Consider the following 24,886-nt stretch of genomic DNA (forward strand, 5'->3'; position numbering starts at 1 on the left):
GTAACCTGAGCCCAGAGGCAAGATAGATCTGTGGGTTTGAGGAGTTGGCATACCATCATGAAAGTGTCTGAACTGCTTTCTAATGAACCCCTGGGTGCAGTAACAGGGAGTCTGCCAGAGGAAGCAAGGTGGCAGTGCAAAAGGTTCCTGGAAGAAGTGGATTAATTGCTTTACTTTATGTTCTTTGAAGCAGAAAAATGCTCCTAGCCAGTCATTCAGAACAGCATAGGTAACAGGCCTGTTGAAATCTGCAGTGAGGAATATAAGGAATCTGAGTGAAGAGTCACTCTTGCCACTATTTTTGCTTCTTAAGTGTAAATGAATCATCCCATGAGGCAAACAGCTGTGTCAGGATTGTAGGAAAGTGTAAATTGCTATCTGTAATGTTTTATATCTGAACAGCTGTGAAACTAGAAACATTCACCTTCTGCTCTGGAATTACTCTCTGCTCAGCCAGGCTCCCCCAGCAGACACGTACTGAACAAATCTGTCTGGCATCCAAGATACCGTAAGTGCAGGTCATCATGTTATCCATTATCTGAAGCCACAGTCAGGGACCCTCCACAATAGACATTGTCTGAGCTGTAAGAAAAGCTATCACATTCCCCACAGTCAAAAAAAATACAGAAAAGCTCAGCCCCAGATTTTATACATTCTAATCTGAAACAACTGACCATCAGCAACGTTAAGAAGAAAGCAAGGTGGGGAGGAATGTTGAGAGAAGTGATGATGGCATCATGCTGATATTTACAGTGACAGCCCTGAATCATCCCCAAGTCTTTAAGAATTTATTTATAACCCCAAACTTTAATAGAGGAAAAGAGACACCTTGTGCCTTGTGCCCTGTGGCACACTGCCATCACATCCTAGAGTAGTTCCTTCTCCAGCATTCGGACTGACTGCCCTCGTCACCACCGAGAGACAGCCTGGCAACACCACAAACTTTCAAGCTTGCTTTTCACCCCCTCAATTCTCTAACAGTCTGCAAGGTGACTGGGGAGGAAAGCACACTTCGTATGTACAACCAGATCAGTAAAGTGCTCAAATGAACACTCATCCCAAAATCTCTTGCCTCTCTATATCTAGCACCTTCCCAGGCAGAAGCATGGTCATATTCAGATGTTTGTGCTCTTGAAAGGTCAGGTTTTATGTATGGTTGTCATAGCTGGATCAAGATACCCTGCATAAAAAGCAGTCGTGTCCTTTTCCTGTAGGAAGAGGAACTGAATTTTCAATACCTTTTGTATAAGGCAGGATCTGATAGAAGATTTCTGCAATATATTTCATTAAGCCACTAGATTAAATTGGGAAGATGGACAGATTTCAGTACAAATTCATTTTTAAACCACCAGTCCTGAATTCCAAGCTAAGTGATGGTTTGAAATAATTGCTCTGAGTTTTAACTTAATTATTCTAATAAATGGCACAGTGGCAGTTTTTGAAGAGAAAGAAATCATTAAGAGCTGTGGAACAAAGAGCGCTGCAAGTAGGAGAGACATTATAGGGTCATTCACCCTTGCCAGACAGAGTGAGGCATACAGATCATTATCCCCCGTGGAGGACTAGGAGCAGGAGAGATTTCACAGTGCACCCTTTCTGCCGAGGTGTGAGCATCTGCCAAAGAGGACAGAAGGGTCACGGTCACCAAGGAGAACACAGCCCCAGTAGGATGCCCAGAAAGACCCAGTGCTGAGCTGCACAGTGGAGCCAGAGCTAAGGCTGCACTTCAGGTCACCCACGGCCAGCGGGAGCCAGCGGCGTGCCCAGGGGAGCGCTCCAGCCCTCCCTAGCAGCTCCCTCCCCTGCTCCACACACCACCCTGCCGCAGCACGACCCTTGGTGCAATTGCTCAGTCAGCTGGCAGGGAATGACAGGGACAACTAATCTGAGTCACAACTAAGCCAGAAAAAGAAAGGGGGAAAAAAAAAAATATCAGTTTCCTGCTCCAGTTCACACCACGGCGAAGCGGGCTCTTGTCCCTGCGTGAGTGAAGGGACAGTGCAGGGGAGAGGAAGGATTTGCCTGTCATTTCTGGCTGAGGGCACCTTAAAACATTTGTGGATTTACAGGCTATGATAGCCCCAAGCAGCCACAGGCAAATGTCTTGGTTGTCAGGGATGGTGGTAGGAGACATTTCTGAGGTAATTTATATAACCCTAAAGATAAAGAAATGCGTATTAGACTTCCATTTCAGAGCATATGAGACAGTAAAGGAGAAAGGACAGATCACTGACTGGGAAGCACGGAGCTGCTGTGCTTGGGCCACATTTTGTACCTCATGAGAGCCTGTTCTGGCCCTGTGTGCTCACAGCATTAACCTGCCAGCTGGGGCACAGAAGCCAGCAGTAGTGTGGGTTAGCCCACGGCTCAGCTCTGTGGGGTTAATGTCACCCACGTGCTTAATCTGCTTGCTGGGCAGTTTTTGCAGTTGTCTGTGCTGCTGTGGCACAGACTGGGATTTGCTTGGTTGTTTGGGGGGTATTTTGCTGCTGACTCTCTGGTTAGTTGGCTGGTTTAGGGGCCTTCGGGAAGTGAAAAAATTATTAATGTGGAGTAAGTCTCAATTTCCAGACAATCCTTGATCTGAAATCCTCTCGCAAGGCAGCAAGCCGCCCAAAACAGACCGAACTGAACCACCTGAAATGGGAAGACTAACAAGAGTTTTAAGTAGGAAAGCAACAAAAGCAGGCTTTCCTGGCTTTAACACACTAAGGATGAAGAAAGATTAATAGTGTTGGGTAAAGAGGAGGAGGATATACGAGCTAGAAGGTTGCCTGGAGGATATAAGAGCTAGAAGGTGACTTGCAGATAGGCTTTTAAACTGACCCTGTGAGTCTCTGAGGTTACCTGGGGCTGATCAGACTGAAACTGCAAACACCAGCAAACCATCTACTAGTGAGGAGCTGCTAGAATCAGATGAGGGCACATTTGTTTTGCTAAAGTTTGAGATCAGCTTTGATATCTCTGGCTGTGGTGCTGCAACACAGCTGAGGTAATCTAATGGTATGCTGCTGAAAGGGACAACTCTCACTCCCCCAAATCAGGGACAGCACGGACACCTTCTCTGGTGCTGACATTAATATTTATCTGACCTTGAGATCTGTCTCAAGGACAATTCAGCAGATGGTAACGGACTTTCTTTCTTTCTTTTTTCTCTGCAAAGTTGATTTTACCAGGTGGAAGAAAACCACATCCTACGTGCCATAAAAGAAAAGCCACAGAGCAGAAAAGGGGAGACAGCTTAAGAAGAGGTAACAGAAGCAGTAAGCTAGAAATGGTAAATTGTTTCTAATGCAGTAATAAGAAACCTGGAGCTTTTAGTTTTCAGGTGGGCTTTAAAGTGACAAATTGTGTGATTACTTCTAGCCTGCACAATTGTTTGCTGTTTACAGTGATAATGCTTTTTAATCCGTGCTTGTCAGGTGTGGGAGGCTGAATGCCTGAGCACGTATATGCTCTATAGAATTAGCTGAATTGTTGTTTCAAAACTAAATAGTCTTCAACAACTTTAAAGTAGAAGCAGATGTTCTATTGGTACAATATACTTTTCAGCCCACACTTAAAATGGTTTCTTAGAGTCCTCTGGCATAGCAACGGACATAACTTCTGTCGCTGGCCGTGTTTATTATGATTCTTTGATAGTAGATGTCTTCTATGTGGACATTAAATTTGTCATAGTCTGTTCTGCAGGCTTCCAGCCTGGGTCTGGAAACCCTAAACAAAGAGTCTTTGAGGCACAGAGCTAAGAACAGGGAGGACAGTGGAGAGTGGGGTAAGATCTCTGCTCTGGATGTGAAAGGTTTTCAGTGCATTTGGGACAGATGGAAAACAGTATCAGAAGACAGGTGAAAAAAGCATCAAACCATACTAGCTAAAAAAAAAAAATAAAAGTCAAGAAGGAAGCAAAGGCAGAAATTCTGAAATTTGTCACTCTTCCCTTTACAAACCCTTAAATCACCATCGACAAAAATAAAGAGAAGAAAGAAAGTTGCTCCATTACTAACATCTGTGGAATAGCCGTTTAGCAAAGACTACATCCAGATTTTGGACTGAGTCATGCACCAGAAGCTAGCCTCTGCTTTGTCACACATAGTATCCAGCATTATATCCATATTCTGACAAATTTGTTTTGAAACACATTACTGATTGACTGTCAGAGCAATGTGTGGGCCGCTGCCCACAGCAAGCAAAATGTGTTAGCCACCAAGGGCTTCGAAGACATTTCTCTAAAGAAACATAAGGCTACACTGGACTGAGACTAACACTATAATCAGGATAAACCTCTGCTCAGACAATTTAATTTCTAAGAGGATGGAAAATGATACAAGCCTGCAGTCCCTTAACAGAGATGGACCATCTTCCCTCACCTATGAATTACGGTCCTGCTAAAAATCAGGTGCTCTGTCAGCACGTGTGTGCAGCATCTGCAGTTTGTCTTGTAGTGTTTTGTTTTGTGGTGCACCCCTGAGCAAAGGGGATTGCTCATCACAAGCAAGGATAATCTTGGTGGACAAGCCAGAATGTGAGATGCTTTCCACATCAGTGAAAGAGGTGACATCCAAGAGTACTATCCTGTTCTTGGGCTCTTATGTGCTTGTCTGTCCATGAGCATGAAAAAGGATTAAATAAGTTAGCAGTAGTTCTGCATTTCACATTAGTAATTTTACAGGGAATTGCTGGGGTGAATCAAGAATATTTTCACACTACATCTAATTTGAGGAGAAAAATCCAAACCCCTGTATTAACTGTATATAGCCGTGTATGGTGCTTGTGCTGTTTCATAGCCTTATCCTTATACAGGTAATATCAGCAATCCACAGGATATCCTCCAGTACCCAAATTTTTGTTCACCTCTAAATTAGCTCAAAGATGTATGAAATCACAAGGTGGCTCACAGATCCCTGCAGAATAAGCACTTGCAGCATATCCTGTGTAGTTATTCTAGTAAGTATTGGTACACGAATTATTATATGTTTGTGAAATGTCACAGCTCTGTTTGCTTCTGCTGAGGGGAGGTGAATAACTGAGGCACAGGGATGAAACATCACACCTTTGAGGATAGGAAGGAGGTAAATTGTGTTCTTGACTTAAAAAATCTTAAAATAGACTCTAGGAGACTTGTATTTTAGTTCTTCCTTCCATTTCCATTTTAAAATGCTGAATTAAATCAACAAATGGCTGTTATTGATTTTAAAATGATATTTCAGACCACTCACCCTAAACATGGGTTTGTGTTCTGTTTTTTTGTTTTGTTTTGTTTTGTAGGTATGCACTTACGAGAGCTGGAGTCTGACTTCTATATAACTCAGGGGTTTTAGGTGCTTATCTGGATGCAACCTGCAGCACCTGTTTATTTACCTGACATTCTAAAAAGGCTATTTTTTCCTTATTTTTTCTCACAGAGACAATTCTAACCAATGCAACGTGAGAATGTGGTACTAAGCAGTTAAACACCACTTGCTTATACTTACATGTGAAAGCAACTGTTTGTATTGCTCACTGTTGAGTTAGTGCTTTTTTGTATCATCCTAACTGGATTGTTATGACTATGTTTCAGGACAAAAATGAAATGAATAATATATACAAATACAAAAATACAAGGAAATGTAATAAGAGATCCAGTCAACCAAGAAATTAAATTACAAGTGGTGTCCTTATTCCTGTGTTTTATGCCAAGGAAGATACTAGCCTTGCCCAGGATTTCTGTTGTACTGTCTTTGCTTCCCTTCAGTCAGGAAGCAGAGATTGTGGTATGTAACTGTAAAGTTCACCTCCTACTGTGTATCTAGACATCATTGTGTCTAAGAATTTGGATTCAGGACGCAAAGCTGCCCGGTGCTGCAGCAGTGTCTGTTAAGTAAGACAATATTTTGTGATTCAGCATCCTGAAAGCCACAAAACAGGAGAAGGAGCTGTAAAGCCAAGTTCTCTGGGAGTCCTTTGGTAAGAATCAGGCTGCACTGAGACATCGTTCCTCGGGTTTAGGTCCTGTCAAAATCCTCTGGAAGAACAGAGTTGTGAATATCCATTAAAAGAAAGTGGCAAAACTTCCCTGGGCTGGGAACTTCTGAGAAAGGGAGGAAATTACATAAAACCTTACACAACAGCCCTTTCACCTAAAGCAACCATCCAAATAAAATGTGTCTCTGTCTGGTGACAAAGAAGCAGAAGTCTGGATGGGAGCCCAGGGTGCAGGTAGTGTGCCCTGGAAACTAATTCAAAACAACCTGGTTTTATCTCAGGTGGGTTTATCCCCACTGCTTTTACTGGGAGGTCACTGCAGAACCTCATTCCTTTGCTCATTTGTTTCTTTTAAATGTAGCCTCAGGCAGCGTCTGTTTGGTCACAGAAGGCAACTCAGAGGAATAAGCCTAACCTGCCAGACCCCTTGGCTGGTACTTGAGGACAATCGTCCCAGATATTGTATATCTGTCTGTGCTCCTTCTCCTCAGCTTGCCTTAGGAGTGGCACGTGATTGATTATGCATGTGCCGAGACTCCCTTGCAGGGAAAACTTTACAGTGCCTCGTTCAGCCTTGCCCCTTATTTCTCATTAGAAAGAAAAAGTAAATTCTCTATCCCCAGACTGGTTATCTTGCACATATATAGACAGATATGCAGTTTGGTATACAATTGGGTATACATGTTTGCCATGCCTTTTTTTTTAAATAAATGTGATTTTTAGCATTCATTTCAACTACTAGAAAGAATGTAAGTGTGAAAGTGACATCTCAGAGTTATTTATCACCTATTCTATACTTGATGCACAGGATAGAACTACATCATATTGAATAAAGAAAATAAAAATTCAAGGCTATGGAGGACAATATTAGATATAATTACATATAATTTAATGGACAACCCTGAAACGGGGCTAGAAGAGATTGCTATTGGGTTATTATGTTTCAGACTCCTTTATTTTGTGGGTTTTTTTGTTGTTTTTTTTTCCAATTCTTTAACATCAATTGTTAGAATCCCTTTGGAAACATTTAACTGTCTTCTGAGAGTTTTAAATATTCACTTAAATCAATACACTGACAAAGTCTGAACATCTTGACAGAGTTTGTTGAAATTTCTTATGTATGTGAAATTCACATCACATACACGAGAGAAATGGGTAAGAGCTATGTGGCCACATAATCATTAATGGTTTGAGCCCAATAAATAGCCATCAAAGCCAGCACATGTACCAACTGCTGAGAAAGGTTTTGCATTAAAACCTTCAGCTATGCTCATAGAAGATGCTTTCCCCAAAATCCACTGCAACCTTAGAAAAGGGTGAAGGACTACACAGCATACAGAAGCTAGGCAAACACCAGGGAGGGCTGCAATGGGGATGAGCTGAGGAAGACCACTGTGCCACTTGCCTTCCCTGTGAAGCTGTGGCACCAGGGAGCCACACCAGAGCTCCCACATCTTCAGCTGCCCCTGTGAAGGAAGCAGACTCCTCCATGATACAGCCTGAGTAAGGTGCAGGGATGAACCAAATGTCCTGTGGTTGTGGAACCCCATGCCCTGACAAGGAGACAGGAGCTTCACAGCCACGGACCAGCACTGAGCCCTGCACAACTTGGTGCCACTGCTCTACCCAAAAACAGGGCCTGGACATCAACATTTTATTGCTAGTTTAATGGAGATGTCAGGTATACAAAGCCAAAAAAATTACACAAATAAACAGTCTAACCTGTCCTGTATCATTTTTTCCACTATTTTTTTTTTTTCTTTTTAATCTTCACATTATTTCTGACTTGCAGGAGCATACAAACTTTCAAAACCCTTTTCCATAATATATCTTTCCCTTCTGGGGTAAGGCTCAGCAGGAGGGCTGTGCAGGCCCAGCAGGTTTAAGAGCCTTCTTCAAGGTGCCTTGGAGTATGGTATTTTCCAAGGTCTGTAACAGCAAAAATAAAGGGTTGTCTTATTGTGTATGCAGTGCTATTACAGTACATGAGAAGTTTACCCACTGCTGATTTTTTCTAAATTGAAAAGCAAGCTAGCCTACCATTTCCTATTAGATACAGCAATTGTCTCTATACTGGTTTGGAAATGCTATAAGAAAATAAAAGTACACTAGACAGTAAGCTGTGCAAAAAGAATTTACAGACAACTCTTGCATGCTGCAGACTAGGCGACACAATTTGGGACCAAAGAAAATACTTCAATATATTGTACGCTTCTCAGATTGGGCTTGTGACCTAAACTACATATTCTTTTTTTTATAGGAGAAGGTACATTGGTGACCAGCTATTACTACTCCCTCTTTTACTTTCCACTAAATATTCTTGTTTCATATCTTCTGATGCATTTCAACCAGAGAAAGTGAAAGATTCCCTGTGTGGCTGTGCCAGGTTGAGACTGGTTTTGTTCAATTTCGCACATTTTAGCCTGCAGAGGTCAAGACAAGAGCCACTATTTTACTGGTGTTAATTAAAAGTGTTTCCATGTCTCCTGTTCACACTTTGCTCCCCTCTCCCCTTGCCTCCATAACCCTCTGCTTAAAGGTTATTGGCTGTGTGGAGTAGTAATGTGAGAGTGAGGAGAGGGAATACTCTCTTCCTACGACGAGGCACTCGGGTTGGATCAAATGAGAGGCTGTAAAAGATGTTCATTTGCACAACTGCACCCGAACATGCTGAACATTTACTCTCTGTTTCTGGAAGCTCCAGCTCTTGCCATGCCGCTGCCCTGTGCATTTGCCTCCTCCCACCACCAAGAAAAAATGGTGAAACAAAATGTCTTGCCTTCTGGACATACTCAGATTCCCCTTACTCTTTGTCTGTGGGAGGCTTCAAAACTGAAGTAGCTGAGGCACCCAAAAGCCTTTGTGGACTGAGAGTCACCAAGCAAAATGATTCCCAGAAAAATATGGTGTGTCAGCACGGCTTGCTCAAGATGAAAGGGCAACTCAGAAAGTCAGTTTAAAGAGAAAGAGTACCTTAAGTATACTTAGAGACAAAAAAGCAGATGGTTCCCTAAACCTTAGTGAAGAAACATGTTACCTGAGGTAAATGAGAAACCTGATTCCCACTTAAAAATCTGTATGTAGTGACTCAGTACAGAGGGAGACAGCATGAAGAACAGGAACAGACTCCCGTAAAAGAAGCATTGAGAAGGTACTAGTGGATGTTGGGTTGTCCAAGACATTTTACTGGAATAAAATAAAGCTATTCTGAGAGATCCTTGGCCCAGGTGATTGCCTGGACACTGTTTAGAGTGGATGCTCATGAGAGCAGCCTAGAGGCATGGACTGCCAAAACATGTTAAAAAGATGAATAAAAAGTACATGTTTGGAAATATTTAAAACCAGCTGATCATTTCTGAGGGAAGACAGCTGGAGGAAAAATATTAAATGCACATATATTAAAATTACAAGGGGGGAAGCAGGTGGTTTATGCATTAATGTGGAGTCCTGGCCACTCAGTGAGTCTTGGTAGTTGGCCTTCCTATCAACTCAGATTTTGTGACACAATTTATGTTGACAATTAAATCCCTGCTTACTCTGATTCAAAACACACTAAAATGGTGTTCAGACCTGGGATCTCAACCACAAATTTTAAATCATTTCTATGTGAAGACCAAGCTAAGCATTACTGCCCACTGGAGCTAATTACCAAAAGATGAACAACGAACTTCTCCCCTGTGGTCCCCTCTGCAACACCGATCCTTCTCATGCCACTGCAGCCCACAAGAAGCATGGAGAAGAGGTGAGCTTTGCTGTGTGGCTCAAACTCTATTTGAAGTCTGTGTGCAGATTATAGAAAAGCAACACAACAGAGCTGCAGGCTGCAGGCCTGACTTCAGCCACATGCATGTTGAGTAGGGTCCATCTGAAGCAGTGGCTTGAGAAGATATTTCCTGAACCCTCCTCATGATCAGCATGTTCCATGTTACTGGTTATTTTTTCTGCACATAGTACAGAAAGGATCATTGCTTCCTTAGAGAAGCAGTTGTACAGGCACTGTACAGAGTGCTACTTTTCAAACTGATTGACCCTCATAGACCAAATCAACTTTTGTGGTCAAGAACAAGGCTAATGATCATAGCAAGATTCAACACTGAAAGTTAAAATTTCAGAGCTGGGGCAAAAAAAAAAAAGAAAAAGGATCTTCTAAAAAATGTTAATATGTTATGATCCTGTAACAACCAGGATCTCATGTCATCAAGCAGCAAACTCTAACAATAAATGTCCCCATAAAGCTTCAATAAAAGCAGCAGATATCACTCTCCATCTCTCCTGACGAGAGTAGTTCCATTTTTTTATGCATATTTAAATATTCATTTAACAAGAGGGAGACTGACAGTAGCTCAGTACTGAAGATACTCACAAGGGATCTCTCCGACCTGGATTCAAGCTCTCTCACAGAATAATACAAAGTATTTCTCTAGGGTTTACATCAGGATTTTTTCCCTTGTTCCAGGACACATTGCTGGCCAAGAACAGAGAGAAAGAAGGAGGCATACCCTATGGTCACTGCATTTCACAGTTACGGGGCATTCACCTGGGAAGTGAAGGAGATGCTTTTAAACCTACATGAGTGCCTTAACTAATAGCTGCTGGGTAAAGCTCCTTCACACTTTCCCAATGCCTCCATCCCTCCACTGGGGAAAAAAAAAAAAAAAACACACCAATTTTGGCAACTTCCAGACAGAAAAATGAAACTATAAGGAGGGACAATTACAGAATCAAGAAGCAGAGCAACATACTCTGGGATCTGAAATTGTGAAATACTGGCAAATAAATCCCATATTTGTTAGGAATTTTTTTTTTTTTTTAAAGTTCAAAATCAACCCGGATGCCGTTCCTGTGGGCATGAAACATGTTCCAGTAGTTTCAAGTAGTTTCAAGTCCTTTGTCAAGAAGGAGCTGCCAACACCTGTAAATTATCTAGGTGTTTCAAAGGCTCCAGAAAATTCTACTTTTCCCTTCTTGATTTCCTCAGTGACTCACAGTTCTTTATCTGTGTCCATGCAATGTCCTCAGCAGCTTTGAAATGGACTCTTCTAGAAGCTAAAATGCCCCCCAAACCCTGAAATGACTTTTTGTGCTGTCTTGCAACTATTTCCATAGCTGCATGTTTGTATACTACACTGCTTTTAGCTTTTCATGCCCATGTACAGAGAGTTATGCTGTCCTTCTCCATCAGCAAGCCTAGTGTGCCCCTGCATCTGTGCTGGCTTAGGTGGAGAACTGCAGGGGAACTGCACAAGAGGTTTAAGTCAGAGGTTGGGATTTTGCTGTGTGAAAGATCTGGAGGCTTAACCTGAGACAAAAACACATAGTAACTAGGTGTTGAGCTTTTAGTTTAGAAGAGCACCTTAAAAGTCTGCAGGGCTTTTTTGCTTCCTACCATTCACACAGACTCAACAGAGAGGTCAAGAAAAATCTTACTAAAATTATGCAAGAAACAAATGCCTAAAAAGCTCAGGTAAGCTCTGTTGTTTTTTGAAGGTGACAATGCTGAGGTGGAAGCTTGGTTTTTGAACAGGATGAAATGTATTCTTGTATTGTGAACTGTATTTTAAACATACTGCATTTGGATCTTTTAAAGTACAGTGTTGGTTTGTTGGGGTTTTTTTGTTTGTTTTTTTTTGTTTGTTTGTTTGTTTGTTTTGTTGTTTTTTTGGGTTTTTTTTTGTAAAAGTAAAACAGCAAGAGCAACAAATAATTAATTAGTAAGTTTCTCATGTTCTCAACTACTCAATAGTTCTTTTTTTCTTGTCAGACATCACCTTAAAGATATCAACAGTGTCACCCAGAGACTATGCTGCAGGGACACCACACTAGTTTCTTACAGGCACACAAGACCCCATCCAGCTCCCAAAGAGTCAGAAGAATGTGGATCAGGCTCCATCTTTCTACCTGCATGGAATTAAAGCTCTTGAGCTACAGTGATTTTTGGCCTGCACAGGGAACTCCCAGGTCTTCCTGCAACTCCCAGCTCCCTCACTGTCTAGCTCAGTAGCTGGCCTTACAGTGGCCTCTGTGGCACAATGAGATGTATATTTGGGTTACTTATGTCTCCATTCCCTTCTCTTCCAATTCCCTGTCTGACAAAAAAAGAAAAAGTAACATAAAGGGAAAATTGATCACAGCATGGGTTTTCTATGGCATTACCTCCAGCCAGGACATAAGAAAATGATTCTTATGTAAACTGAATCAAAACCAACTCAAGTGACTCAGAGAAACCTACGGATTCCAAAGAGCTGGAAACTAACAGATTTTTAATTCTATCAGGAAGCTCAGAAATGTAAACTTTACTGGTTCTTTATTATTATAATATTTTCTTTTAATTGGGAAAAAAAAAAAAAACAAAAAAACCAACATTCTAAGCTCATTTCTAGCCCTATGGTGGTTCTTTAAAGATTAAAAAGCAATAAGACAATAATGAATGCAAATGTTGAGGCAGCTGCTCAAAGGGAGATGCTGTTTGAAGTTACAGTTCTCTCTCCCCTTCTGCTGCAGCTGCGTTGCTATTAATTTTTAGCAAGGAAAATAAGGTTTGGTAGAGGTGGATGCAAGTTCATTTTCACCATTGTGAAGTGGGTTGACTTCTGCGACTTTCACACCAACAGTGGGTTTGAGGTCACAGATGAGTTTACATTAATGATGATCAAGAGTATTGCTCATAGTTCTCAATATTAAATAGATCATAGGGATATTATCAAAGGTGCTTTTGGATCACAATCATGACAATAAAAACACTACTGTCACAAAACACTACCTTAAAAGCTAACGTTCACCCCCCAGCTTTCACACACCCTCTGGTGTCCTTAAACAAGTACATGTGATTTACAACCACTCAGACATAGATTTCTGGTCCCCTTTCCCAAAAGGCTACCGTGGCACCTCAGTTTAAACACAATGCAGAGCAACTGCATGTAGGGGCATGAGATCCCTGTCACATGAACAGAGAGATGAGAGAAGCTTCAAATGGAGCTCGGTTACTCTGCCACTACCTCACCTGCCCCAGAGATAGAAGAGGTTGTGTGTGGGGCTGCCTTTAGAGCAGGGGAGAAAATAAGCAACGTGTCAATATGCATCTGAGGCTTAGATCTAAAGGATCGTTTCCACCTTTTCTGCTACACGTGAGACGAAAATCTGTTACATACCTTACTATTCAGCAGACTACAGTCAACCCAGAAAGGATGGCAAAGAGAGGGACACATACAGGTAGATGTGTACCTGCAGTCAGTCACTTACTTTGGATTTCCGGCCCCTGGCTTCTTTCTCCGGAATATGTTGAGGAAAGTGTTGGACTTGCAGGGGGCCTTGCCGTCCCCGACATGCATGCGCACCACGTCTGAGGTGGTGAAGGCACTGCGGACGTTCCTCTCAGGCTTGGCTATGATGATGTACATCTTGGGAGTGAACATGCACCCCAGCGCCACTGTCACACTCAGGCTCACTGCAAAACAGGTGGTGATGATCTTGTAGTTGCTCCCGAAATAGATGGGCACAAAGGCCAGCCAGATGATACAAGTGGTGTACATGGTGAATGCGATGTATTTGGCCTCGTTGAAATTGGCAGGCACGTTGCGCGTCTTGAAGGCGTAGTACGTGCAGCTCATGATGAGGAGTCCGTTGTAGCCCACAGGGGCCACGACACCTAGGTTGCTGGTGTTGCAGATAAGGTAAACTTCCTTAATGCTGGGGTAGGAGAGGATGGGCATCGGGGGCTCCAGGATGATCAGGGTGATCACCAGTGTCAGCTGCACGCTGATCAGAATGGAGGCAATGACCACTTGGGCCCAAGCGCTCATGAAGCGTGGCTTGCGGGTGCAGATCTTCTTTTTGCTGCCTGCCAGGATGCGTGCAATACGGTTGGTTTTGGTCACAAGGGCAGAATAGCACATGGCGGAGGAGAGACCCACCAGAAGGCGCTGGAGGTAGCAGGATGTCGTGGTGGGTTTAGCTATAAGGGTGAAAGGGCAGACGTAACCCAGAAAGATGCCAGCAAGGATAATGTAGCAGAGCTCCCGGCTGGAGGATTTGACAACAGGGGTGTCCCTGTAGAGCACAAAGATAAGGGTGACAAACATGGTGACCAGGATCCCCAGGCAGGAAAAGACCACAGCCACAATAGACTCTATATTGCTCCACTGGAGGTACTTTACAGGGATGGGTTCACAGCCTGCAGTGTACAGAAAAGAAAGAGAGTGTTAGAAAGGTAGCTGCCTGAAGAAAGGACTCCTTTTTTTTTCCTGGCTCCCAGTATAATCCAAACATTAGCTTATTCCTGTGTGCCATGGATTATTAAAAGCATTTTACAAAGAAGTAAACTTCAGCATGGAAAAGTCTGGATTAAATACATTAAAAAAAACCCAGCCATTAGTTTTAGGTGTCCCAAACATTTGCTCATGATGCTACAAAGGCAAATGAGCTTTGAATCTTTTTTGCCGTTTTTCTTGAGATACTTGCTGACAAGCCCAGCATATCAAGGGCAGAGAACCCAGACAAATGCAGCACCCTCCCTTCATTTCAGCAGGGAAAGTGTTATTACGAATCAGAATGGGTAGGTTTTTGACATCCTCAGATTAACTTGTTTATCAAAATCACTGTAACATGACCCACTACATTTTTGTGAGGGTGATTTTATAAATAATAGAAATAAATTTGAGATCTGTGGGCAGAAAAAGAGTAATAAATCCAAAGCTGTAACAGAACTGTACCATAGATACTGTACCTTCTTAGTATATTTAATTTTTTTTTTCTCTTAACATTACCGTACTCTCATTTTGTCAAACCCTCTTCTTATTTTTTTTTCCACTAAACAATGTACTTTATTTGTTATGAAAAAGTCAAACACACAAAATATGCATACCTTCAAAAAATAACTGGAAAAGCTCTCCTTTATGACCAGTACAGGTGTGAAAACATAGGTATCAGTTAAGATGGTACATAGGTGCTCTTTACCACACTCAAATTAGAGTCTCTGGCTACCTTCCTCACTGTGCAGAAGTAATACCAGCAACAAATATTACAGAAAAAAAAAAATCTCCTCTGCATTAATAGGATGACAGTTGTGAAGCTGAGTTACTGAATATCTTCATTCTGGCAATTCCTAATTTCTCTTTTTGACTTAATAGTGCCAAAATGCTTTTAACATGTTTGTGCATCCCAAGGTAAATATCCACAGCTTCTTCTGCTTCTTGTTTCTGTCCTCCTCCATTTTTTTTTGGACCCAGATCACCTTTTTTACCTTTCCCCCACCTCTGAAGTATCTCTCCTCCCAGTCCCTCACCATCTCCATCTTAGTTCCTCTTCCAGTTCATTTTTTTTCCTAGCCAGTTACCTCTCTACCTAGATGTCTCCATTATGAATTACTGCTGGTCCAGCTTTTCACATCCTGGGCAGGTTGCTCATCACCTCTGCCTGTCTGGGTTGTTAAACAAGACTGAAAAGAGCAGGGAAGAGTCAGTGGCATCATCACGCTTGTTAAGAGAAGTGCTATTTTCTCCCTCTCAGTTTTGCTGTTAAATCTTAACATGCGCCCTGATATTGTGATGAGCAAAAGTTGTGCTCAGATCCTTTCTGCTCAGTATGGGATATATCTGCAGAAAGCAACCTCTATAAATTAAAAGCTTCTGAGGCTCACAGCTCTGCTCAAGTTACATGCAACTTCCACAGGATGACACAAGATTACCAGCAGATCTCTCTACCAAAACGTGGGGTCCTTCCTTCCAAATATAAAGAAGAAGTAAGCAGAGATATGAATTAGGGTTGAAGATTTTCACTGTAACCTCATTTTGAGAAACAGAAGAAAAAAATTTTGGTGAAATTAAAAAAAAAAAATAAAAATAAAAAATCTGCCCGAGGCAAAGTCCTGACACGGAAAATTTCTGCTCAAACTTTTAATGTCTGCCAATGTCATATGAACTGGAGGAATGTTTTATAATTCTGTACTCTGACTCTGAGAGCATCGGGCTGACTCAACTCCAGGTAGTGCTATCAACTTAACTACAGGTAATGATGTTACAGGTACTTGTAACATCAGAGGCAACAGAAATTGTAGTATGTGCAAATGGATGTCTTATTTTATAAAGAAAAGGAATTCTCTTTTGCACAAAGAGGTCTGTTAAAGACTTATATACATGAGGAAACCCATTCTTCTAAGCAGTATTTTTATGATGAAATAGCTTCTTATTAGAAGTAGGAACCTCTGGCTATTGGCTGCAGCAACCCTGAGTGAAAGTTTTCTCCTTATTTGATCTAACAAAAGACTACAAATCAGAAGCTCCTGCTCATTGATAATACATGCAAAGCTGTTCTTAAACAAGAAGTCAGTCTGTGGTTGCTGAAAGGCCTAATTTTTAATGTGGGCTTTAAGCTTAGCCACCTCAAGCCATACTCATATTATTCCATCTTAAGCAATATTTTCAGAGCCTTAGTGCTGAATCAGCATGGTAGGTAAGCCTATCGATTGCTTTAAGCCTATCTTGTGTAAGGTCTTAGGAATCTGTTTCATTAAATCAGTGTAATTCCTGTGCACCAGCAAGCCCCAAGAGCCACATATGCTACAAACATTGCAAAAAGCTGTCTGTGCTGTTTATATCAGCAAACAGTTGTTGGATGTCAGCACCAGTGAAGGTGGGTCATTTCCCAGCTAGGAGAAAGTGGGCTAGGGAACCTTGTTGAGTCTGGGGGAGGTTATCCAAGAAATGGTGTTTAACAAAATAAACAGCACAAAATGGAAAAAAAAAAAAAAAAAAAAAAAAAAAAAAAGGCAAAGAGGCGAAAACCCAAACCAAAAAAAAAACTAACCCAAAACCTTCAAAACATCTTCACAGTTAAAAGCTTCTAGTCAAATGCTTTTTGGTAGCTTTCATCTATTTTCCTCGTTCTTTAACCATTAATAAATTCCTAGATCAAAATATTTATTGATCATAAATTTTAAAGAAAAACCCTTGTATTCATATTGCAAGGCCAATAAGATAATACAGGATGTTTTCTGAGGCCATTAACATATCCCATGTAACCGATAGCCCCAAACCTTTATGATTCACTTAATAATAACTCTATAAAACTTCCCATCTTGTCTTGGTTTATTGCTTATTTAAGATGATTTATGTAAACTTGGGTTTGCTAGCTTGACATTCTTTCTTATATTAGATTCTGATACTGTAAAAGATCTCTCTTCTCCTTGGCACAAGGTCTTAAGATACTAGGCTTAGTGACTATTTGTCAGGTTAGGGTTCTATAATCTGTGGTGAGAAATCTTTTGTGCCTGCTGACTCCACTCCACTGAACACATATTGAGGAGAAACATTCTATAAAAAAAACAAATTGCACATTTGAAAATAAAATCAAAATGTCAGGAAAGGATTGCCGAGCAACAGAGACTGATTTCAAATGGAGAGAATGAGCACCTTGAAAAGCACGTCTTAGGAAATGTGTTAGTATGTACTTTGAGGTTTTTAAAGGGACTAAGGATTTAAGAGACTCCATCTATGCCAGGAAATGGGATTAAAACTGCATATATGTTTAGCATTTAAGGTTTAAGGCAAAGCGAAAAACAATCTGAAATGTGAGATGTTAATGTCTGTGCCATGGTGACTGGCAGGGTATGAAAACAACACACAAAAGCAAGCTAAAAAATACATTTGATGGGAGAAATCCTGGCAAGAAAAGAGAATTTTAGATTAGATGGTAGCAATAGTGACTCTTACAAAGTTCAAGAGAGAGTTTATCTAGTTCAGTCTCCCATTCCTAAAAGTTAGGATGGCATCAGCTTCTCTTCACAACTTTCTACTGCAATTCAACTAAATGAATTGCAGGAGTTAAAAAAAAAAAAAAGTTTTGGACAGGAGCAGACTGCCGTTTTGATGTTCTCTAGGAAATCAGTTAATGGCTATGCTGTCATTTGGCTGATGGTACTGTGATTTTAGAACAGCAGCAGTCCAGTCTCCTTGCTGAGAAGAAACACAAAACAGCAGGTCATCCACTGATTTCATTAAAAGTTAATAGATTGCAACATGCCCCTGAGATTTTTTTTGCCAGCACTGATGCTTTCCTCAACTCTTTTCAGCAGTGCCTGTCATTTTGACATGCCCCCTTTTGAGCTATTTTGGGCAGCTGGTAGCACTGAACCATAATCGCTCAAGTGCACATTGATCTCTCACTATGTTCTTGTTTTGCCATATTGATTAAAAAGGAGTCCTAGTTTTCTTCCCTGAGTAGTAGATGTAAAGAATTCTGTGAATATCCAAGACAAACAGAACTCAGTTGTCTATGGATAACTGCATTAAAATTAGCAGACATTGGTGTCCTAGGAGGTGGAAATTTAATATGAGCTTTTCCAACAGTCTGGACATTTTCAAAGGGTGCTGTGGATTTTCTGGTGTCTAGCAATAAAAAAACTGTGGCCCTTACAGAAGTGATTTTTCAAGAAATCTTCCTACAACTCACTTACACGAAACTTGAAGGAACTGAGTGATCAGTGCAATTTCTGTATCCTCACAGACCTGTCTGAAGTAGGTTCAGCTGCACACCAGAGAGGGAGTGGGGGAGTATGGGAGTTGGGTTGAGAGAGATGGGATACAGACAGAAATCAATACCTATTTTTTTTTTCAATAAGGAACATTCAATAAGAACAACCATCAAGCAAAGCTGGAAGTGGGCAGATTCAGGCTGGATGTGAGGAAGAAGTTCTTCACCATGAGAGTGGTGAGACCCTGGAATGGGTTGCCCAGGGAGGTGGTTGAGGCCCAATCCCTGGGGGTCTTTAAGGCCAGGCTGGATGAGGCTCTGGGCAGCCTGATCTAGTGGGAGGTGTCCCTGCTCATGGCAGAGGGGTTGGAACTGGGTGATCCTTGTGGTCCCTTCCAACCCTGACAGATTCTGGTCTGTTTTAGCAGAGGACTTTAGAGCCCTAATGGCTCAATGGTTGGACTTGATGATCTTGGAGGTCCCTTCCAACCTAAATGATTCTATGATTCTATGATTCTATGAACTTATCTGGGGCATGACCACAGTTTATGTTCCATGGAAAACCAAGATAGACAGTGGGTCAAGTTTTCCAGTTTATTGTGACGAATAATACGTTTTTATCTGGAGTGGTGGCCAGTGTTCCCTCTCAGACTAAATCCTCTGAAAGCTCACTTGGCTTCAGTGACTAGCTTAACACTATCCCCTGGAGCTTTTAATCAAAATTTGCATACTTTGTGTATGTGTTACATGCTGCAGCAACATCCAGTTGCCAGTGAGTCATATTAGAGGACAAAGATGTGATAAAGTGAACATTTGTTCTTCAGCTAGGTAGTCAGATAGTTTCACTGAATAGGAATGCTGCCCTGCTGAATACTGGCAGCCAAGATTTGCAGATGCAACGTGGGGCAGAGGTGCCAGTAGCCTTTTACAGTGATGCAAAGCAAACCCCAAGGTCAAGCTGGTGCTTCTCAGTGCACTAAATCTGTTTTCTTGGGGTTACAGTTACTGCAAAGCCCAGAGCAGGTGTGGAGGTTGACCTTGATAGGTACAAAGTAACAGAAAGATGCCACAGCATACAGCTCATCCAAAACATATACACAGGGGACACCAATTCTTGCTGTTTTCCTTTCTTCTGCCAGACTTTCTTAGGATTTTGTTGATGTTCCTCTTGCTGGCAGGTGCAGTGAGAATGATCTTTATACCAAACAGAAGTCTGGTAGTCTGAATGGACTGACATCCAGATAAAGTATTACTAATTGCATGGTAGAACCATCAGAAAGAATATCAAGTCAATCTTACAAGGATGCACTAAGCTCTTGTGGCAATCACTGCTAAAATTGCAGCAAATGCTGTTAAACACCTTATTAGTCTTAACAGCTTTATCAATGCTTATACTAATTGAATGGAAAGAACAAAGTAATTTCTTCTTTGCAGAAATGTCGCCATCTTTATTGTCACTCCTGATGAACTGAGCCAAAAGATAAAGCACTTTCCAGTCACCCTAAACTGCACTGGGATGTGTGTTTCAGTATGTACCTTTGATGTCTCTGCATGCTTCCACCTTACTTTCCACCACACTCAATTCTCCTTGTGCTCTGTAAAATGGGAATATATTTGGTCATATCCCTACCTGTCAGGTCAGCATTAGGCCACCAGCCAAGCTCACAGGCTTTACATGTGAATTCATCTTGAACAAATTCATTCTCCTTGCATGCAGTGCAAATCCAGCAGCAACTCACTTCTCCTTTCCTGATCACCTGTAATGAAAAATACATCCTAAGCTATGATCCTCTATAAGACAACAGAGAAGCTCCCCCAGCAAACAGCTACCACCAGCACTGCTTAAAATAGGACAGGATTCCCCTGTACAGCAGATTTCAAACAGCTAGAGAATATGAATCCTGATTCGGTATCTGCCTCTGTATATTAAAATTTGTTCTTCAGAGTTCAAGGATAATCTCTGGGGACAATTCTATTTTGTTCTGGGGGGAGCAGTTCAGAGTTAAAAGTACAAAAAACATGTTCCCATTGGTACAGAAGCATGGAGAGTGTTATATTTTCAATCAAACTTGAGAAGAAGCTTAATCTGAGAGATGGTTCAGGTTAGGACAAATAGCTCACTTCACACTTAATATTTATTGCATAATAAAATCCAGTAAAGTCAAAGCTTGGAACAAAGAGTGATTCATGCATGCGCATATACATATATATATATATATATATACATACTCAAACAAGCACATACACACACACACACACATAAATTCCAGTTTTCACGGAAGTCTCCTTGGGGCTCATTACACTAGTGTAACTAGAAACCAAATAAGAGCAAATTAAAAAAAGATACTGCTAAAGGGACATAATAGGTCCTAGTAGAAAATAAAACCAATACGCAGTGAGCAAGAGTGTTTCAAAACAGCTCTTTTGAAGATAAATGCCCCTAAAAGCTGTATCTTTCTCTGTTGTGAAGGCTGTTAAGTGTAATGATCCAATGTTGAAAAGATGGTTTTCTCATCTTGACTTCGAGTTTCATCACACTGGGGCTGAAAGAAAGGTTAAGGATACCTCCAGCTCATGGGGCTCCAGCAAAGACTCTGGCTCTGTTTGCCAGAAATGAGGAATTGAACCTTCCCTCCAGTATCTTCCTATCCATCTACATGCAGAGCTCAGTGCAGTCATGAAATAGAAAATGTTTGTGCTATTGAATGATGACTTTGTGGTTTTTTTTGTTAACATATCCTCCCGCAGATTGTGGAGAGAGTCCAATAGGCTTCACTGGGAGCTGGGGCTGGCATTTTGTATGCATGGTGTTTACATATACACACATACACAAACTGCACAGTCTCAAAAATGGGGAAAAGATGTTTTGGAGTGTAGTAAATACTGATAATGTTTCCCCTTCAAGACTGTTGGAGTATGTCACTATGCCTTTGCCAAATCATCAATCAATTATTGCTTAGAGGAGCAATATAGAACTAAAAAGCTGCAAATGTGCTTATTAAATTAAATTAGAAAGGAAGGTCTGCTCTAAGGTGATTTTCCTGAATGGGCTTCTTGCCATTTTAAACTTATTGCATCCATACCATTTTGATAGTGGCAGAACATGTCTTTATGCCATTCAGACATGGCAGGTGGCAAATTATTTGTAGCTTGATACAAGTGCTACTGCTTGGTAAACACATAGTGATTTCTTTTGTGTTTCCGTACCTCCTGTTGTGGACATGAGACAAATAAGCTTTCTTTCCTTTTTTTTTTCCTTTTTATTGCAGGTGTTATTGCTGGAACAAAATACTAGATTCCCATGGGTCGCGTTATTTTCAGGACCAGCCCCCAAATGAATCACAGCCACTGAATGCTATAGGCAATGACCAAGTGAAAAACTTGTTCTTTTTCAAATAAGGTGAAATTCAAATCCTGTCACATTAGAAGATTCTGCATCATCACAAATGGCAATTTTAGAAAACGTGAGCCTGTATATGGGATTTTAGAATAAGATATTAATCTAACAGTCCTTCTATACTTTGGACTTTCCTGGAAGGAAAACAGCTTTGAAAGAACTTGCTTGGGTTTAGGGAAAAAAACATTGATTCACGTTTCTGTAGCAGAAAGTAAGTGTCTGAGGCACACCTTAATCTGGCCCTTCAAGCAAGGCTCGCTGCACACTGATCGGACCATTCCACTCTTGTTCATCTGAATCCTGTAGTCGTCGATGTTCAGCACGCCCTCGTGCCAGGTCCCGATGAGGACATAGTCATAGCGGTTGGGCTCTATGTACTGCAGATTCATGATGTCGTATCTGCAAGGGAAAAAAGGGAAAAAAAAAAAGAGAATCACTCTCCTGCAGTATGGAGGATAAAAATTTACCTTGTCCTCCTCCTTCTGTCTCTGCAGATATTTAATGTCATCTCTTAACGTCAGGGACTAGAGCTTCACAGAAATAACGAATACTGTAGGATTTCAGCAAAATCGTGGGAAATGACAGCACTGATTGCCACACAATTTCCAGTTGCCTGCTCTGCTTCCATAAAACTGTGGGTAAAATGTTGTGTGTTCAGCAAGAACTACACACCCAAACTAGCAAGCTCTGCTAAAGATGCACATGTAGGCACTGTCTGAAGGGTGTGTTTTTCAGCCATTTTTCAAGATGTCTTTGCTTAGTGCCTACCTACAGGTTGGTTGCAGTATAGCCCCTGATGGGAGCCATAAAGTAATCAGTAGAAATGCTCAAACTGAACTGCTATACCATACATTACCTGCAACTATTTATATTACCCAGTCCAGTGGGACTGTCAAGAAAAGTTAGGAACTCAGGCACAGAATTTACTTCCTCACCCTAGGCAAGTAGGAGAAAACTTCCCAAGGCTAATGTAAAGGAAACATAAAACATTGCTACAATCAACATTCAGCTTCCCTGCCTCCATAATTGCCTTCCCTGTGTTTGGCTTGGTGTGCGCACATCCCTTACTGCTAATTATTCTGCTCCTTCTTTAACCCGCAGACCGTGGTTGGTGCAAAGCAGTAATTAAGTGTGGTGATTTCTTAGTAGGAAACAAGCAAAAATGGGAGAATGAATGTTAGAGAGTGCACAGAGAGGGAGAACCACAAAAGAGGCTGAACCTATAGGCTGACCTCATAAGATGGGAACGGGGAGAACTTTGTTTAAAAAGTAGAAAGAGGGCTGCAAACCAGAAATCAGCACTGAATCTGAAAATCACAAAGCATCTTCTGTTTTCCAAGTCTGGGAGTTGTTACTGCCTTGGTTTTCTTTACTGGAGTGTCTCAGTCTCTGGGGAAAAAAAAGTCTGTTGTTTATAATGAGTGCTGCTAATCTGTATGTGCATTAGGAACAAAAGGTAAGCAAAGTATGAGACAAAAATAAAATTGAGATGCTTGGTTGTGGGCAAAGAGACAAAACCTTTTCTTCCTTTTTCTTGCTGAAGTTTAAACCTGAAAAATTTCAACTCTCTTTGCACTTCACAGAGGAAAGAGTTACTATAATTATTCTCTAGAGGTCTGCTTTTCTTCATTGGATATTTGGGGGTCTCTCTAGTTAAAGATGATTTAAAGAAGTTCATATTTACAGCCATATTTAGACCCTGGTCTTGCAAATACGCATGCTCGGACAATGTCAGTGCCACTGCTCAGTTCCACAGAATCATACGGGACAAGGGACTCTTGACACTGAGTTCAGTGAAGCTCCAAGCAGGAGGCAGTTCCACTGATTGGCAATTGGCTACTAACTGAGGAGTTGCTTAGAAAAGTGGTAAATTTCAAGTTCACTAGGAAACAATTCCTTCTCATGTCCTAGTTCTTGTAAAGGAAGAACAAAAAATAAGGAAAAAGGATTTTAGAATCTGTGTAGTAGTAAAAGCTGGGCACTTAATAATGTTTACTCAACAGACAGAAGTAAAATTGACTAGGAGTGTACATCCCTCTTCCTAGCAAGAGGAACCTACTTGTGTTTCAGTAGGACCTTGTGTTAGACTGATACAAAATTAGTTACTCTGGACTCTGATTAATTCAGGAAGGGGAATAAAAGATTGCTAAAACCTCACATTCTCTTAATGGAAGTTTTGAGCCTTCACAGATTGTTTTCATTTTTGCAAAAATATATTACAAGGCACAGAGCGGCATTAATGCAGTATCAATCAAGAGCAATTTCAGGGATGATTTTAGGTTGAAAGCAATTTTTATGTTTTCTTATAATACTGTTCCCTTTTTTATCAGTTACCTGTCAAAGAATAAAGCATGCAGACTAAAAATTCTTACACAGTCCTGCATATGATAAGTTGTAGTCCTAAGTTTACAGGTTTGATATGCAGCTTGAATTTTAAATGGAAAAATGTGGTTAACAAATACATTTGGTATATGGAGACGTGCTTAAGTTCTTTAACCTTTCCTTCTTTTCCTTAATGAAAAAATTCTGCTTTAAGAACAGACAAGTTCAATGCTGGAATACTGCTCCTCAGCCCCTCAACTACATAGGCGCAACTTCAACAGTTTTGGGATGCGTCCAAGGTAAAAACTATTATCCCAAAAGAAGTGGGTTTGACAAGAGTTGTGAAGCTCTAAGAGAGCGAGCACCACGGAGGCAGCTGGATTTCACATACATATGACAGCATTTACAAGAAGCCATGAAAACATTCTGCAGATAAGAAGATGAGCCCCCCTTTCAATACAAGAGTAAGCTCATGGGTATATTGGGAAATGATGTGACCAAATAGGTGGTGTCATATGAATAAGTTACTTGTGAGGTGAGCCAGTCCATTAGCCATCTGGTCCCTGGCACACTCTTACTCTGGTTAGTCTGAGATAACTGAATTTTCCTTTTTCTCTAGCCAAGCTGGCAGTGAGGTTTGCTATCCTGGAAGGCAGAATAGAAAACAGCAATGCTGAGCAGTGATGGGGTGTGACTGGCCAAAACAATCACCCATAAAGCCAAACTCCAGTATAATCAGAT

General features: G+C 41.2%; 1 protein-coding gene across 1 annotated transcript in view; it reads right to left on the reverse strand.

Moving 5' to 3' along the window:
- GRM1 (glutamate receptor, metabotropic 1) overlaps positions 1-24,886 on the reverse strand; it is a gene marked incomplete at its 5' end in the record, with an annotated part of 65,935 nt that overhangs the window by 13,857 nt on the left and 27,192 nt on the right. Inside the window, 3 exons of the mRNA XM_008942399.1 lie at positions 13,201-14,131; positions 20,057-20,183; positions 22,054-22,222. Of these exons, the coding sequence (XP_008940647.1) occupies positions 13,201-14,131; positions 20,057-20,183; positions 22,054-22,222 (1,227 nt within the window). The remainder of the gene's footprint in view (positions 1-13,200; positions 14,132-20,056; positions 20,184-22,053; positions 22,223-24,886) is intronic.

This window comes from Merops nubicus, unplaced genomic scaffold, assembly GCF_000691845.1.
Source record: "Merops nubicus isolate BGI_N331 unplaced genomic scaffold, ASM69184v1 scaffold14036, whole genome shotgun sequence".
In the NCBI taxonomy this organism is placed as follows: Eukaryota; Metazoa; Chordata; class Aves; order Coraciiformes; family Meropidae; genus Merops; species Merops nubicus.